At 41.3% G+C, this 16,512-nt stretch overlaps 1 protein-coding gene across 13 annotated transcripts in view; it reads right to left on the bottom strand.

The window, feature by feature from the left end:
* Positions 1-16,512, bottom strand: part of CAMK2B (calcium/calmodulin dependent protein kinase II beta) — a 186,527-nt gene that overhangs the window by 69,706 nt on the left and 100,309 nt on the right. For 12 of the 13 annotated variants that reach the window (XM_081961199.1, XM_081961205.1, XM_081961204.1 and 9 more), the window contains exon 5: positions 15,251-15,316. In XM_081961199.1, the coding sequence (XP_081817325.1) occupies positions 15,251-15,316 (66 nt within the window). Of the gene's footprint in view, positions 1-4,905; positions 4,979-15,250; positions 15,317-16,512 lie in introns of all 13 variants that reach the window. The other variant, XM_081961203.1, reaches the window with a different exon arrangement.

Here is a 16,512-nt window from a genome sequence, read left to right as displayed (position 1 = left end):
TCACGATAGATTTCCTGGTATTGTGCAACTCTCATTCTATTTCAACTGTTAAGGAACTGGAGGATACTGGTGTGCTTATCTTCTTCTTGAAGAGATGATTTCCTATAGTCTTTGGGGGAACGGGGGGGGGGGGGGGGAGATGAATTGGCCAAGACAGGTTCATTTGAATTCCTCTTATATTTTACTCTTGGTAGGATCTGGTTTCTTTCATAGGAGGAGACTGTGGACAACTAGAATTGCAGCACTTTTTTTCTTGGCATCAAAAAAGTTTAAACCTTCCTATGGCTATTCAACAAATGCACCTTTTCAATACAACTGCAGTGATGTTTCCGCTATTACAAATATGTTGTTGGAGTTTAGCCTATATCTGTAGCCTAAGGTAGACATACATGCTTGTTATAGGTATTCTGAAAGTCGTGTGTCTTGTTGAACAGATCTAAATGCTTTGCTAACAGATCTCAAAATATCAATGAGATTTTAGGAAATGACATTTGTTTCATGACAAATTGAAATGTGCTCATTCTTTTACATCCCAGATGCAGAAAAAAAGTTTATTTCTGGTATGCAGAGAAGCATATTTTAAAGGTAACGTTTGAAAATAGCTTTGTTAAAGCACACTGGTAAATATACACCCACATATGCCCAACTTGGGTTGTTCATAAATCACGTTTAAAATCTTTGCAGTGTTGGGGATTATGGAAAGGAACTTTATAAAACTATGTCTTATTATGGACCTGGGCCTTTAGTTGCTGATCTCAGACATGAAGCAGCATTGGCCCAGTTTGGGAAATGGGACACCTCCAGGAAAATAACATGGGGTTTCTATAAGACGGGGAAATCCGTAAAACATCCCAGAAGAAAATGGGACCAACCATTTCTGCACTGTGGCCAAAAAATGTACATGGAGGAATCCGATCCACCAGGAGATGAGCTTGACTTGATCTCTGTAGAGGCATATTCTTTAATGTCAGCTGTGGCTTCTTAGGAAAGCCAGAAAAATACTTCCTCTAGGAAATTGGAACATGGTACGGTCAGGATCCAGAAATAGCATTGTCCTTTTCTAAAGGCTAACTTGGCAGCAGCCATCTGCACATTATGGAAAATGATGCCAAGTGTTAGAAGAGCTTTGGAATCTAGCCCAGCACATGTGAACATCTTTTTCTAAGCAAGTCAATCTTGTGACTACAGAAGACTGTATTACCATTGAGAGTTGTATTTAGCACCTACTGAGGTTCGGTTATTCTTTGGGACACCTAATTAAAAGATCTTTTTTTCCTGCAGATTCGATGAGAGGAGACACCTCGCTCGCCATGCACCCAAAAAACAATTCGTAATTTAAGAGCAATAGCACTTAGACTTATATATCGCTTTACAGTGCTTTACAGCCCTCTCTAAGTGGTTTACAGAAGAAGCAGATTGCCCTCAACAATTTAATGCTTTCAATGTAGGCGTCACCAGACTCCAAATGACTCTGGAAAGCTCACAAAAAGCAAATAGTAAAATACTGTGGGAGCAATAAAAAAAAAACTAATACAGAAAAAGAAAACAAAGAACAAGACATGGAAATAATATATTAAAAGGTGCTCCATCCACCCTAGTTCAGGGTGTGGGGAAACAGGCACCTTCAAGGCCTTTCAGAATATCACTAGGGTGGGAGCCACGCAGATCTCAGGGGTAACTTTATTCCAGAGGGCAGGCGCCCCATCAGAGAAGATGCATTTCCTGGGTCATGATAACACTGACTAATTGAAAGGCCCGAGAGTGGATTGACCCTGTCAGGTTATATTGGCTGGGCAGACACCATGGGAGATGTCTCTCAAATAACCAGGCCCTGTGTCCTGTAGAGCTTTCTAGGTCATAACCAGGCTTTCTGGAACTTCATCTCCCAGAGGTTCTCAGTAACCAAGGTACATCCTGAGATCAACACATAAGTAGAAGTTGCCTAGGGGTGATGTAGTCCAAGGCTTCAGCCACCCAGATACTCAAGGCAATGACTAAGGACATGGCCAGGAGATCCTCAAGAGGAAACCACAAGCTTCCTTTGGAACCCCCACCTGCTCTAAGATGTAACCATTTGGTCCCTGACATTATTTGGGCTTTGCTCCTCCTGAACAGAAGGGGAGAGGACACCAAATTTATCTTGGTTTATGAAGTAAAGTAAGCTTTGCAAAGCAGCCTCCACCTAGCTGATAAGCCCCTGAATATATGCCTCATAGTGGTAATTTCTGCCTTTTTTTTTGGTAAAGCACATACACAGAGCCAATGGTATTTAAAGGACTATCTAGACCTCTGGTGATGTCATCATGTAGATGTTACAATAGACTTCTAATCCACACATGGCCAGCCCAAATCCTCTTTTCCTACCCCTTCTGAAATTCTCAGTGTCAAAATTCAGCAATAAAATGACAAATTACAGTGCTGTGAGTTTCCACTTAAAGAATAAAAAAACCACAATAAAATAGATGCACTAGAAGGGGAAGCCTGCTTTTCAAATCTTAAATATGAATGGATCGAGGGCTGGGAATTTCTCTGTTCTAAAGATCAGTAGAGTCAAAATTAGAAAAAAAGCTGTCTTGGGTGGGGTGGGGGTTGAAAAGAAATCAATTGGGGTCAAGGGGAAAAAAATTCTTCAGTCTGCATTTTAATGTCAACTAAACCACTTTTTTTGAAACTTATATGAGAACCAGAACATAATGATCAATGCATTTTTCAAAATGTTGTGACGGAGATTACAACTTTAACAACACATGTAAAAAAAAAATCCCTAGGATGGAAAATTGCATGCACCCAAAAATATTTATGAAGGAAAATGCGCACACAACTGCATACATTATTTCCTACATTCATGAAATCAGACAGAAATGCAACAGCCTAAATCTGAGACTGGCAAAAATGAAAAACAGAGTGAAATGTAATTCAACATGCGCAACCATTCCCAGAGGCATTTCGTTCTTGGGTTTTGTTACTCAGTTCGCTATACTTTATCCCATAGAGTTTAAGAAGCAAATTAAGAAACATTCAACCAAACAAATGGGTTAGAAGATCACAGAATTTGGGAGGAGGGGAGAGATATTTGCCAGACAGGTTTATTTGAATGTTTTTGCTGGAGCCAGTCAGTATCCAACAAACAGAATGGAAATTACCTTTTTTTTTTGAGTTAAGAAATGGTCTCAGAATGGTTGATTTAAGAATCTGAAGAACCCGACTTGCATCTGCGTGCAGCTCCCTTATTGTACACACATTTTTCACTGAGCACTGGAAAATCCTTGCTTCCCCCAGACACCACTCTCCATATCTAGTCAAATGGAACTGGTAACAGTGCATTCAGGTGGGTGGCCTGGTTTGCAAATGAATTTCAGAAACACAGTGACAACCCACCCACCGCCTCCCCCTTGGTCATCTCTGGAAGCCCAAGTGCAAGCTTAAAGATGGCGATAGCCATTGGGTCTTTGTTCTCTTAGAGCAGTGTTTCTCAACCTTGGCAACTTAAAGATGTCTGGACTTCAACTCCCAGAATTCCCCAGCCAGCTGGGGAATTCTGGGAGCTGAAGTCCAGACATCTTCAAGTTGCCAAGGTTGAGAAACACTGTCTTAGAGGATGGTAGAACAAAGGTCAATGTTTCAGCTTTCCTTGGCAGAAACCCATATCTATTTTCCATAGAAGCTTCCTATCCTTTCAAACACTCCATTATTCCAGAGACTTTTCCAACATTCTGTGCTGTTATCAACTCAAATAAATCTTCTGCAAGACGAAGCCCTCCTGACTGAGATGTATGGACTGTAATCCATATGCACGCATGCACATATGTTTACATATTTATACTTTGTTCAGTTCCATTTCTTTAGAGCTTACTTTAAATCACTCTATCCTCTTCACTGTATGACACACCCCACTCAAAGGAATTAGGATTCTGACCCCCTTCTATTTCCTCTTCTCCTCTGTCCCCTATAGATTTTCAAGGAGTTTTCTTTCATGGAGAGAAATCAATTTCTTTTAATTAGATTTCCCTTCCCCATTGTACAACAACTTTCAGAAGATAGGTTTCTGAATGAGAGAAACCGCTAGATATTTATGTAATAGCACCACATTCAGAGTCACTAAATAAGTCAGGAAACTGAAGCTCCCATCAATATTGTGCATAGTGCACCCCAAAGCAATGAAAAAGAGTCCACAGTGTCCCATTTCCTATCACAAAGCAAAGGGTTCAAGGGAGGCTGGCTTCATGAGTCCCTTGTCTAAGAAAGTCGAATCGAGAAACTATTCTCGATCATCCAGATAGTCTAAACATCCTGAAGCAGGCTCTGGGTGTTCCTTTCTTTGCATCGATGGCATGCACTCCAACCCAACCACAACCTGTATCAATTCTGATCCTGGGAGGACATAAGATGATGCTTTGGTTCCAAACGAAAAAAAAAAGGGGGCGCAAGAGTTGGGAGGAAGCAATTGGGGTAAATCATCAGTGTAGACCAGGGAAGAGAAAGAGGGAGAGGGGGAAAGAGAAAGAGCACACACACAAGCACAAGTGGAAAAATGAATGGATGAAGCATGCCACATTGACTTTGCCCCGTCCCCATGTGCCCAGAAGGGGTTGTTGCCCCAAGATAATCTGGAACTGGGTATATATCTGGGCCTGTGTGATGATGTGGGAAGGACATCCCAGATCTCCTACCTGCCTGCACCCATCTGCCCTTGCTGGAGTGTTGCACAAAGGATATAGGATATAGCCATGCAGGTTCAAGGTGGAAAGAAACCATCTCTGAATAATTGCCCACCCCATATGCCAAACCAGAAAAGGAAGCTGGCACTGCGAAGCCCCAGACCTGGCCAGGTTCAATTTATTATGGCAGTGCTCTATCCTCCCAAACCCCACATTCTAAGAGGGCGAAAGGCATATGTATACTGACCTTCAAATCCCTGTGCACAATGGCATAGTGGTGAATGTAAGTTACGCTTTCTAATATCTGATGGATACAGTGACTGCAAAACAAAACGGGAAGGAAAGGAGGGGAGAGAAGGGGGTGGGGAAGAAGGGGGAGGCCAACACAACAGGGGTTGGGAGGGCGAGGAGGAACCACACACAGAAAGGAGCAGTAGGGAGGAAAGAGAGAGAGAGAGAGAGAGAGAGAGAGAGGGAGAGGGAGGAAGGAGAGAGAGAGAGAGAGAGAGAGAGAGAGAGAGAGGGAGAGAGAAGGAGAGGGAGAGAGAGAGAGAGAGAGAAGAGGACAAGGAGGAAGGATGGAGAGATTACCCAAACAGAGTGGAGTGGAAACAGTAACATAAATATGCATGGCAGGAAATCAAAATCAGGGATTCCAAAGGAGTGCAGGGAAGGGAACGATCCACAGGACAGATGGACAGACAGAAAGGGACAGGGGGCAGGGGGAGATATGGGAGAACGAGAGAAGGAGAGAAACAATGTTGTGAAAGCTCAGAGACCACAGCAGGGTTATCACAAGATGAGTGCAGGACAGCAACTGTTAATGGCACCATAAACTGTGCCCAGTCAGGGTGTGAGAATGGGGAAGCCAAGCTAGACAGCGGATTTCCCCTTTTCTTCCAACCAAGGATGTTTAGGAGGACTGAAGTGGTTGTGCAAATCAGCCCAATATTAAGGGTGAAAAGCCTCCCCCCCCCCATTTTCTAAAAGAGGCACTTGGCATTCAGCGACCCTTTAAGGGGCTGCAGTTCAGAAACCATCTGAAAAGAGAAGGGAGGAACAGTCTACCAGGTAGTGAAGGGAGGAGGAGGAAATCCATGAATTTGACTTTTGCATCTTTTTTTAAAAAATGGCTTTTTTTGTCAAAAGCACTGAGGCGCTCCCAGGTTGAAAGGATTATTCAATAACATCACAATTGTACTGGAGATGCCCAGTTGAAGGCTCCTTTCATGTCCCCGGCAGGAGCTGAAGTGAAGGACAAGAGCTCAACCCCGCCCCATGGCAGCTCTCTGGTCTCGACCGCACACTTACTAATCTCCTGCCCGGTGTTCCACTCACTTGAGCCACCGTGCTGCAATGAATTTGACTCAGAAGTAGTAAAAAAACACCTATCGTCATGACCTGATAAAGGAGAGGCTTCCATACCTGTAAAATATATTGTCTAACCGTATCTACAACCTCATCAGCTGCTCGTTGTTTAGATTTCCTTCTGAACAGCTCACCTGGGTCCAGTTAATGTAGCACCATTTCAAGTGGGGAAGCAAAGAGGACACTCCCATGTTCCATTCAAAAAGCTAGCAGTAACAGCATGGTTTTGATTACCCATGGGACATAGTAGGGATTGTTCATACTTGTATACCAGAGGTGTCAAACTTGCTTTCATTGAGAGCTGCATCAGGGTTGTGTTTGACCTTGGGGTGTGTGGACAGCTTTAGGTCACTCCTATCATGGATGCCGGTGGTGGACCGAGTACTCTGCCAGCGAAAGCAGGCTCCCGAGCTCCATTTTTGGCTGCAATGGCCTCCTGCAACTCTCTGCCATTAAAAACGGAGCTCACCTTTCATTACATCAATCTGTGTCTTTCCAGTAATAGTGCAGTCTTATGTCTCTTGCCATTTGTGGCATTAGTATTCTGGTTATTTCCTTAGTAAGTTTTGTATGGACTTCTCTTCGCAGCTTATTGCTTATTGCATATCTTGTATAAGCTCAAAACCCTCCATCTGCTTCTTCAATCAGCTTATCTTTAGTTATCACTAGTGCTTCTGACAAAATTTCTCTCCTTAGTTCCATCAATTCTTCTCTCTTTTCTTTTTCTATACTTTGAAATCTGGGGTAGAACTCCAGTCCATCTATCTCCCTTTTCCATATTCCACTCTTTCCATTTCCAACCACACTCAGTTCACTGTCAGTATCAACAATTTTCTTGTCTCTTTGTTTATTTTTTCCTTCAGTTTTTAGAACAACATTCCGGAGCTGTCCCAACTTCAGCAGCTTCAATGGCTGTGCTTCTGTCGCCGGCAAAAAGAGATTCTCCTGGATCAATCAGGAATTTGTGGTGTCCCTGAGATCAGCAGGATGTACTCTTCCCTGTCACCGTCTCTTCGGGATGGTTTAGGTCCAAAAGGACCGTCCAGTGGCAAAAGTATCGTCTGCAATCTTGGAGCTCCAAGATCGCACATCGTGTCGTTGCAACATCAGCTCCTCCTTTTCACAGGCAGAGGGTCACAGGAGGCTGTGGCAGCTAAAAGTGGAGCTCGGGAGCCCATTTTTTTCTGGCAGAAGCACCATGGGCCGGTCCTTCACTGTTTTCAGGGCAACCCCATGGGCCAGATCTAAGTACCCCGTGGGCCAGATGTGACCCACGGGTCTTGAGTTTGACACACCTGCTGTCTATGGACAAGTTTTACGATAGGTACCTCACTCGATCCCACTGATTGAGACTCATTAGTCCAACCTAATGTTCTGAATGTAGATTCGTTCTCTTTGCCTCTTTCAATCCTAGCCTAATTCAATTCATGCTCTTCTAGGTGCTACCATGCTTCTCTGGATCCGTCTCCCTCCCTCCAGGAATCTATTAATGGAAATCCTAATTTGACCCATCAGTGCTCCTTCTTCCCCAGGCCTGTGCTTCTCATATCAGAGACCATTCCAGTCGACCTCTGTAGTTTTATTAAGATTTTTGTAGATAGCTCTTAAGAAGAGCTAAAAGCTACATGAAGGCAAAAAAATAAATAAATCCTTAAGACAATTTGTTCCAGCAAGAATTGCTAGACAAAAGTTCTCAAAATTCTTTTTAGCTTTCTTATGGCTAAAGATTCCAGGTGCAGCAACTGTAAGTGGCATATTGGGCAATGCTGATAAAATTCTTATTAATGTGTACAGATTTGCATAATATATATTTTGTTTGTTAAATTTGAAGCTACTGATACCTTGGTAGGGTAAATGTCTTCAAGATTATGTTCATATTTGCACTCCAGGACTGAGGACTTTCTTTAACAATACCTCTCCCTAGTAATAAAGAGAGTTTAGATAAAATATTCTAAATAATTAGGTGGCATCAGATGACATCCGTGAACATTCTCCCACGTCAAATCTTTCCTATTAATAGAAAGACCAGTCAGTTTTCTCCCAGAAGAAAAATGCTGATATTAGGCATGCTCCAACACATAATCCCTCAGCTACAATATGTAGTGGTATTGTCAAGGAAGGGCTGTACATCTGGCAGTTCTGAATATGTGCTTTAGTTCTACGTGGTGGGTTAGGCTATGAGCTTAAGCAGTGTGCATCCTATTCTGACGCTCACAGAATTTTTGGAAGGTCAATGGATGAACCTTTTCCGAATCCCTTGCTCCAATTTGCTCTGCCACTTGCTTTAGAGAACTCCTGCGATGAACCTGGGCTTAAAAAGCAATGAAAACTCTGCCAGAGATACAAGCGGTAGACAGCAAGGTTCCATTTCAAAAAGTAAAAAACGAGGTTGGCAAATGGGAAACAGTCACTGATTTTAATTACCCTCTCTCATCATCATCATCATCATCATCATCATCATCATCATCATCATCATCATCATCCTAGCACTCTCCAGACATTATATTCTATAGTTCTTCTGACCCCTGACCACTGGATGTCCAAGTAGACATGAGGGCATTTGTAGTTCAAAGCATGAATGAACTTGAGACCGTTCAGTTGGACAACACAGCAGCCAATTAAATATTCTGCAGTTGTTCTGGATTTCAGGCCCATCAAGGTACATAGCCAGCAGTAAGGGATAGTCCAAGACATCCAGAGGTCATTGGGTTGTCTACCTCTACTTTAACTGAAACCTCAACACGGATACTCTCAGTCTAAACAAAAGCAAATTTCCCCACTGACAACACCATCTTGGTAACCGTCCCCTTCACCAACCTTGCCCACAAAGGAACATTAAGTTTTAACAGGCAACAGCAACCTTAATAATCAAGAAGAAGACATAAGCTGGCCATAAATGGTAGGAAGCCTAAATTATATTATGTTAATCCAGAAGAACACGGAGAATGGCACAGCAGCCACAATGGTCTTTTTAAATGCAGAAATAAGATCTTTGACTATTTGAGATGGAACATTTTGTTTAAAGTTTGGGAAGATACAAATTTGAGGGGGGGGAGGGGTTATAGAAAGGGTGAAACTGATCTATACTTCATAGGTGGCCAAATATTTGTTTATGTGGATTTAACCAAACCTTGTAATATACAAAATGGAACGAGGCGAGGTTGTGAGTTGTTCCCCTTTATTTATTTTAGTTCTTGAAATATACAGTAGAATAGAGACATAAAGACAAGATGAGAGAACCGTGGACATAAAGATTAAAAAAAGAGTTATACAAATTAAGAGTATTTGTGGATGACCTGGTTCTGCTTTTAGCAAACCTTTCAAAGTGAATTGGACTTTTAATGAATAAATTAAAACAATTTGGGGTTTTAGCGGGTTTTAAGATGAATAAACAGAATACTAAAATGTTAACAAAAAAAGTGAAGATACAAGATCAAACAGAATTCATGAATAACATGAGGTTTAAGATTGAGAAAGTAAAATACCACTATTACTATGACAAGTATGAAGTGTGTGTTATTTCAAAATAACTATGTTAAGACTTGAAATGTAGTTCAAAAAGGCATGTTATGTTGGGATAAAGTATAATTGTCACTGTTGCAGAAAATTTCTGTGATTAAGATGAATGTTTTGCCTAGAATGTCATTTTTGTTTCAATATAATAATTGTCTTGACAATTGATATACCATTTAAACAGCAACAAAAGGATATATCCAGATTTGTTTGGTAGGGGGGAAATCCTAAGTATTATATATGGTATTATAAGATGCAAAGGAAGAGGGGGATTGGGTCTACCAGATTTCAAATTATACTTTGCCGTGTTAATTTGCCGCTGTTAAAGTGGATGTTGTTAAGAAATAGAAGGCTGTTGGAGTCTGAAGGACATTATCTGAGATTTGGATGGCACAAATATCTATGATATGACAAAGCTAAGAGTAAATGTAGATTTCATAAATCATTATGTCAGGTGGGCTATTTTTAGAGTAGGAAATAAATAAATCTAGGTTATGCCCCAAAATACCTTTATGGCTGTCAGCTAAGAATCATTTTATAGATGAGAAGTGATAAGTAAACATAAACGTTGAACTTATTGTGATATACTTGGATTTTCTCAAGGAGACTGTAAAATAAAATTAAGAGAAGATTTGACAATGGACGGATACATTTGTCAATGGTTTTCCTATGCCCAATTATTAGAAAGATTTAAAATGTATAAAAGATTTTACAGCTTTGAACAATGTAAGAGTGACTTTGAAATGGAATCATGTGCCAATGAGATGATTATGTTATTGCTAAAAGGTATCAATTTTTATTGAAATATGAGACAGAAGAACAAGCGAAAGAATGTATACTAAAATGAGCTCAATATTTTGGTTACACTAAAGAAACGGATCAACAGGAAAATGTGTGGCGGAAAGAATTGAAATTTAATTATGTTCTAGGGTTAAAAGAAAATTTTATAAGCAATCTACCATTAGTATTCGTCACCAAGGAAATCATCTAGAACACAGGTGTCAAACTCACCATATCATGTTGCCCCCACATGATATATCACATTATTTTTTCCCTTTGCGGACACATCACCAGTTTGACACCCCTGATCTAGAATGTATAAAGGGTACTTCAAATTTATGCTGGAAACGTGAATAACATGAAGACACGTTTTATCATGTGTGGTGGATGTTTTTTTTTTTTTTAAAAAGATACAAATACATACACTAATTCAGAGGTTTTTAAAGCCTAATGATCAATGAAATCAGAAGCTTTTCTTTTGGAATTAATGGACAGACATCTAGAAAAAAAACATGGAATATTGTTTTTATATATGACAACTGCAGCGAGATTATTATATCCCCAAATTGGAAGGATTCTACATCACTCACAATGGAGGAATGGTTGGTGAAGGTAATGGAATTCCCAAAGTTGACTAAAATGACTTCCTTGGTTAGAGAAAACATAATATTTACATTTATGGCTGACTGGAAACTCCTTGCAGATTTTTGTTGTCGCATGAAACAGAAAAAAAAAGGCAAAAGAACTTTGGCTTTGAAGACTAGAAAATAAAATTAAATAACAGAAAAAAGGTGAGGGTTTAAAAAAAAATCATAATATAGGAGAGAACTTCGTAATCATATTTATATTAGCTGCAGAAGAACATGGAAGCTTTTTCTTTTAATTTCTTTTCTCGCTGCGCTTTTGTGTTCTCTGTTTTCTTTAGCCTGCATTAGTTTGCGTTACTTTTTATTTTCTCTTTACAATTTATAGATAAAAGCGGCACATAAGATACTGGACACAATCACAAACTGAGGAATCCATCTGGGGACTCCTTCAGTTCACATCTACATGACAACTGAGTGGAGTGATTTAAGTTAGCAAGTGGAGTTATTAAGAAAAACAAAGCATCTACTATTACAAAACTTAGTTTATACGCAGGGAACACGCATTGCACTAAGTTTTCTCTTGCCGTGGTTTGTTGAACAAGCTAAAATGGCTTGGTTGATACATGATGTGAAGCACACAAGGGCCACCCTGGCAAGCAATGTCAAAACTCAGCAATACAGTGGTTCAACCAAGCCACTTGGGGTCCCTCCAATAGTTTTATGAAACTACAAGGGAGAGGCCCACTTGTTCATAAAACGCATGTTTTAATCATTCACATGTGCTTGAATTACATCCTAGCCCATTGAATTTCGTTTGGTCCTGACCACTTGGACAAAGTCTCTCATTTCGGTAAGCCTGCCTGGCCCACCACACTTCGATGCATGTGTGTAGCTTGCTTGTGTAATTTCCTTAACTCCCTGCATAGGTTTTATCACTCCTATTCTTAATTCAGTTATTTGGGGTATTATGCTATTAGCTGTACCTAACTTCTCTCCAAGGCTAACTGACTATAACTGCTGGAACTGGGATCACATGTTAATCTGTCAATGTCCAGCTCTTTTTTCAAGAGAACAGAATAACACAATAGGAAGGGACTTAGCAGATCTTCTAGTCCAACCCTCTACTCAGCCAGGAATCCCTATACCAGTTCAAATGGTTGTCCAATCTCTTTTTCAAAACTTCCAGTGTTGGGGCATTCACAACTTCTAGAGGCAATTTGTTTCACTGATTATTTTTTTTTAATTGCCAGGAAATTTCTCCTTAGTTTTAGGTTGCTCCTCTTCTTGATTCGTTTTCATCCGTTGCTTTTTCTCCAACCCTCAGGAGCTTTGAAGAATAGCTTGGCTCCCTCTTCTTTGTGGCAACCCCTGAGATATTGGAACACTGCCATCATGTCACCCCAATCCTTCTTTTCATTAAACAAGACATACCCAATTCCAGCAACCATTCTTTGTATGTTTTAGCTTCCAGTCACCTAATCCTCTCCGTTGCTCTTCTCTGCACTCTTTCTAGAGTCTCAACATTTTTTTTTACATCATGGCGACCAAAGCTGGATGCTGTATTCCAAGTGTGGCCTTACCAAGGCATTATAAAATAGAATTAACACTTCATGTGGTCTTGATTATATTCCTCTGTTAATGCAGCCTAGAGCAGAGTTGGCTTTTTTGAGCTAAAGAGAACATTGCTGAACTTGGGCAAGAGATAGCAGACTAAAGAGAAAGTTTCTATGGCAGTATTTCTCAACCTTGGCAACTTTAAGATGTATGAACTTCAACTCCCAGAATTCTCCAGACAGCTGGAGAAGAAGTCCATACATCTCAAAGTTGACACGGTTGAAAAACACCCTTTTAAAGCATCATCTGGCTTTGCAAGATGAAGGTGGATCAATTTCATAGATTGGATTTGGAACAGTGCTGGCCTTGGCAATCATCTTGCGCGCACAAGAATTTCTGCCTTCCTACTTAAAAGTTCCAATGTACTTAGCAGGGCTGTTCTGAAGGCAAATACAGATAGTCCTCAACTTATGACCACAATTTAGCTCAAATTTATGTTGCTAAGTGAGAAATCTGTTAAGTGAATTTTGCCCCATTCTACGACTTTTCTCGCCACATTTGTTAAGCGAATCAATGCAGTTCTTAAATTAGTACCCTGTTTCCCCGAAAAATAAGCCCTCCCCTGAAAATATTGCAACACAGCAGCAGCCATGGAGTGACCACGCTGACCACCTCCTGCACTTCAAAAATAATAAGACCTCCCCGAAAATAAGGCCAAGCGCTTATTTCAGGGGTCAAAAGAAAATAAGGCGAAGCGCTTATTTCAGGGGTCAAAAGAAAATAAGGCCAAGCGCTTATTTCAGGGGTCAAAAGAAAATAAGGCCAAGCGGTTATTTCAGGGGTCAAAAGAAAATAAGGCCAAGCGCTTATTTTCAGGGAAACAGGGTAACACATTTGGTTAAGCGAATCAGGTTTCCCCGTTGACTTTTGCTTGTCAGACGGTCGCAAAAGGGGATCATGTGACTCTGAGATACTGCACCCGTCACAAATATGAGTTAAATGTCAAGCATCCACATGTAAATCACGTGACCTGCAATGGGGATGCTTCAATGGTCATAAATGAGAAAAATGGTCATAAAGTCCCTTTTTTTCAGTGTCGTCGTAACTTTTGAACTGTTGTAAGTCAAGGACTACCTGTATTTAGGATTAACAGAAGATGCTTTTCTATCACTAGGCCATTCTTCATGGGAAGGAAACCACCATGAGAAAGGATCCAAGGTTTTCATGCAGGGTTACCATCAAATCAGAGGTGCTTAAACAAAATACAAGATATTATTTTCATTATCTATACCGGACTATGATTGTCCCGGGATTACTATTCTAAGGAGCATACCATACAATATCAAAAACACCGGGCTGGAATTTATGCTAGAATTATTCTGCACTCCTGTGGTTATTTCTCTCATCGCTGCAGCACTGGAGGAACAAGATAGGAAAGGAACAATGTAGAAAAACTGTGTGGGAAGAATTACACCTGATTCTAAACTTTGGGATTGCCATGGCTTCCCTCTCTTAGAATGTCTTCATTGCTAAATGTCTAAAGCACTTGGGAATTGGCTATGGGCAACTAGTTTTCTTAATTCAAACAGAAATAACTTCACAATGTATTTCATGCCTTGGTCAACAATCTCTTTGTTATGAAAGCTTTAAACCGACATCTGAATTTCTTGATTTTTGAATTATCTCTTTGGTACCTCCTGCTGTCTCCTCAGCCTTTGCTCCTCTACACCACTCCAAAGGCTGGAACTCCTTCCAATCTAGGTTGACAAACTTCAGACACCCAGCTGTCATTGTATGGTAGCTGTGAACATTTCTCAAATGCAACTCTGTTTTGTAATTTGGTGGCCCTGGTGCGTCAACTCCTGAAGCTCTTTGCTAATGACCGATACTTTGCCCAGCAAACCCTAATTTCAATTCTGTCCCATCCAATTTTTTTATTCCTTACGGCCAATAGTCCTGCATCCTTGCACACCTCCAGTTCTTACCCCAACTATCCTGGTTAGACTACATCTGCAAAAGAGACCATGCAACCTCCAAACTAGCCTAGAGCAATAAAAAATCTCTCTACGGTTGAAGTAGGATAAGAAAGTAAAAGTGTGAAAACACTAACAACAACTTCCCTTATAAGAAGGCTAAGACCCCATTTGAATTTGAGATACTCAACCACAGATTAACCCTTGTTTGTAGTAGTGGGAGCACACTCCAGCCACCCCAGTCAAACTTCTCTCCCCTGTCACACTTCCTTTAGCAAAGAATGAAGCTGGTAGCTGGGGAGTGACCTGCTCTGATGAAAGTCCATTTGGGAAAGAGAGTATCCTTAAATGATCAGATGCACCGAGAGTGCTTTGCATCTTATATAAATGGGAGGGCAGGGGAGGCACAGGATGAAACCAGGATAGGTGCATCTCTTCTCACCCTGCAATGCCTCACAAAAATTCTATCTTCTTCACAACTGTGAGGTGAATGGGACCCCCCCCCCCGTCCTCTGCTATGTGATCAAGGGCAGCAGTCCAAGGGTGTAGGGGAGGGTTGGCTGGCATTGTATGAGGCAACGGGGCACATTATGGCAACCACTGGTGCCAAAGAATGTGAGAATGTCGCTGCAACCATGTGAAATCTTTTGAATACAACCATGTGGCTTCAACCCCCCACCCCAACCTCCCTGATCACAGATGGGTTCATATTTCACAGGCTCAAGCAGGAGTGGGATCTGGGAACAGGGAGAGGGGGTGGGGCTGGAGGAGGGAGAAGGATGGAGGGAGGACAGGTGGATGTGGAGTTGCCACTCACCTTGCATCAGCTTCACTGTAGTACTCTCTGGCAACAATGTCTTCGAAGAGCTCACCGCCCGTGACCCTGCAAGAGGACACAAAGGAGATTTCAACCAAAGTTTGACCTTTGTCAATAGCACACTTGGAGAGGGTAACAGTCAGCCCTTCACAGCAGACCAGACTAGGAAGTTCAAGGTATATATGTCAATATGACTTCAATCGTAAAGCTATGGGACAAAATATGCAATACTGAACGTAATTCTCCCCACCCTATCCCTTTATCTGCATGAGAACAAGGAAGGGTCTTCCCCAAAAGTGCTTTTTCAAAAGATAACTGGACTTTCTTTGTTTTTGCTTGAAGATGTTTTGTTCTCGGCCAAGACGCTTCTTCGGAACTGAAGGTTCCTGCATATTGAAGATTCCAAGAAGCTTCTTCAGAACTGAGAAGCGGAAACGTCTTCAAGGGAAAACAAACTCCAGTTGCCTTTTGAAAAAGCACCTTTGGGGCAACCAATGGCTTGGGTGACTGAGAATCTCCATAGACAAGAAGGGTCTTGTCTGAGAAACTTTCTCATGTTATAATGTTGGCCAGGACTCAGGTTTTTCTTTAATCAGTCTTTTTTCCTCCTGTTCCTCAAGGTTATTCCTTCTTCCCATTATAACTATTGAACCAGAGGGGTCTTTCTGCTGGTTCCACCCGAAACGGGTGAACCGGTAGTGGCAGCGGACACTCGCGCAGACACTTCTGCACATGCACAGAAGCATTGTGCAAACACGTGAGTGCGCGCGCACGCATGAGCAAACCGGTAGTAAAATAAATTGAAACCCACCACTGCACTGAACAAAATTATTCCTGAAAGGCTTGGAGCATTTGCTGCAAGTTCTAGTCCAGTGCTTCTCAACCTTGGCAACTTGAAGATGTCTGGACTTCAAGTCCCAGAATTCCCCAGCCAGCTGGCTGGGGAATTCTGGGAGTTGAAGTCCAGACATCTTCAAGTTGCCAAGGTTGAGAAGCACTGTTCTAGTCTTCTTTCAGCCACTTACATAATTGCCTGGCCCATGACCCAAATAAATTGTCATGGACCCAACTTTTGTTCCATCAAGGAATCTCACCAAAACCACTGTGAAGTCTAGCTTGTTGAGCATCTGTCAAGGCTTACTAATATGACAAAAGTGTATTTATTTGGTCAGAAAAGGCCTAATTTTTCTAACCTTATTTTGAAAATTCATTCTAACTTTAAATATATGTCATTTAAAATCACACTGCAGCTCCCCCAAAAT

The sequence above is a fragment of the Natrix helvetica genome (genome assembly GCF_964273705.1).
Source record: "Natrix helvetica genome assembly, chromosome: 8".
NCBI classification, from domain to species: Eukaryota; Metazoa; Chordata; class Lepidosauria; order Squamata; family Natricidae; genus Natrix; species Natrix helvetica.
Note: the sequence above shows the minus strand (reverse complement) of the source record. Positions and strands in the feature narration are given on the sequence as shown.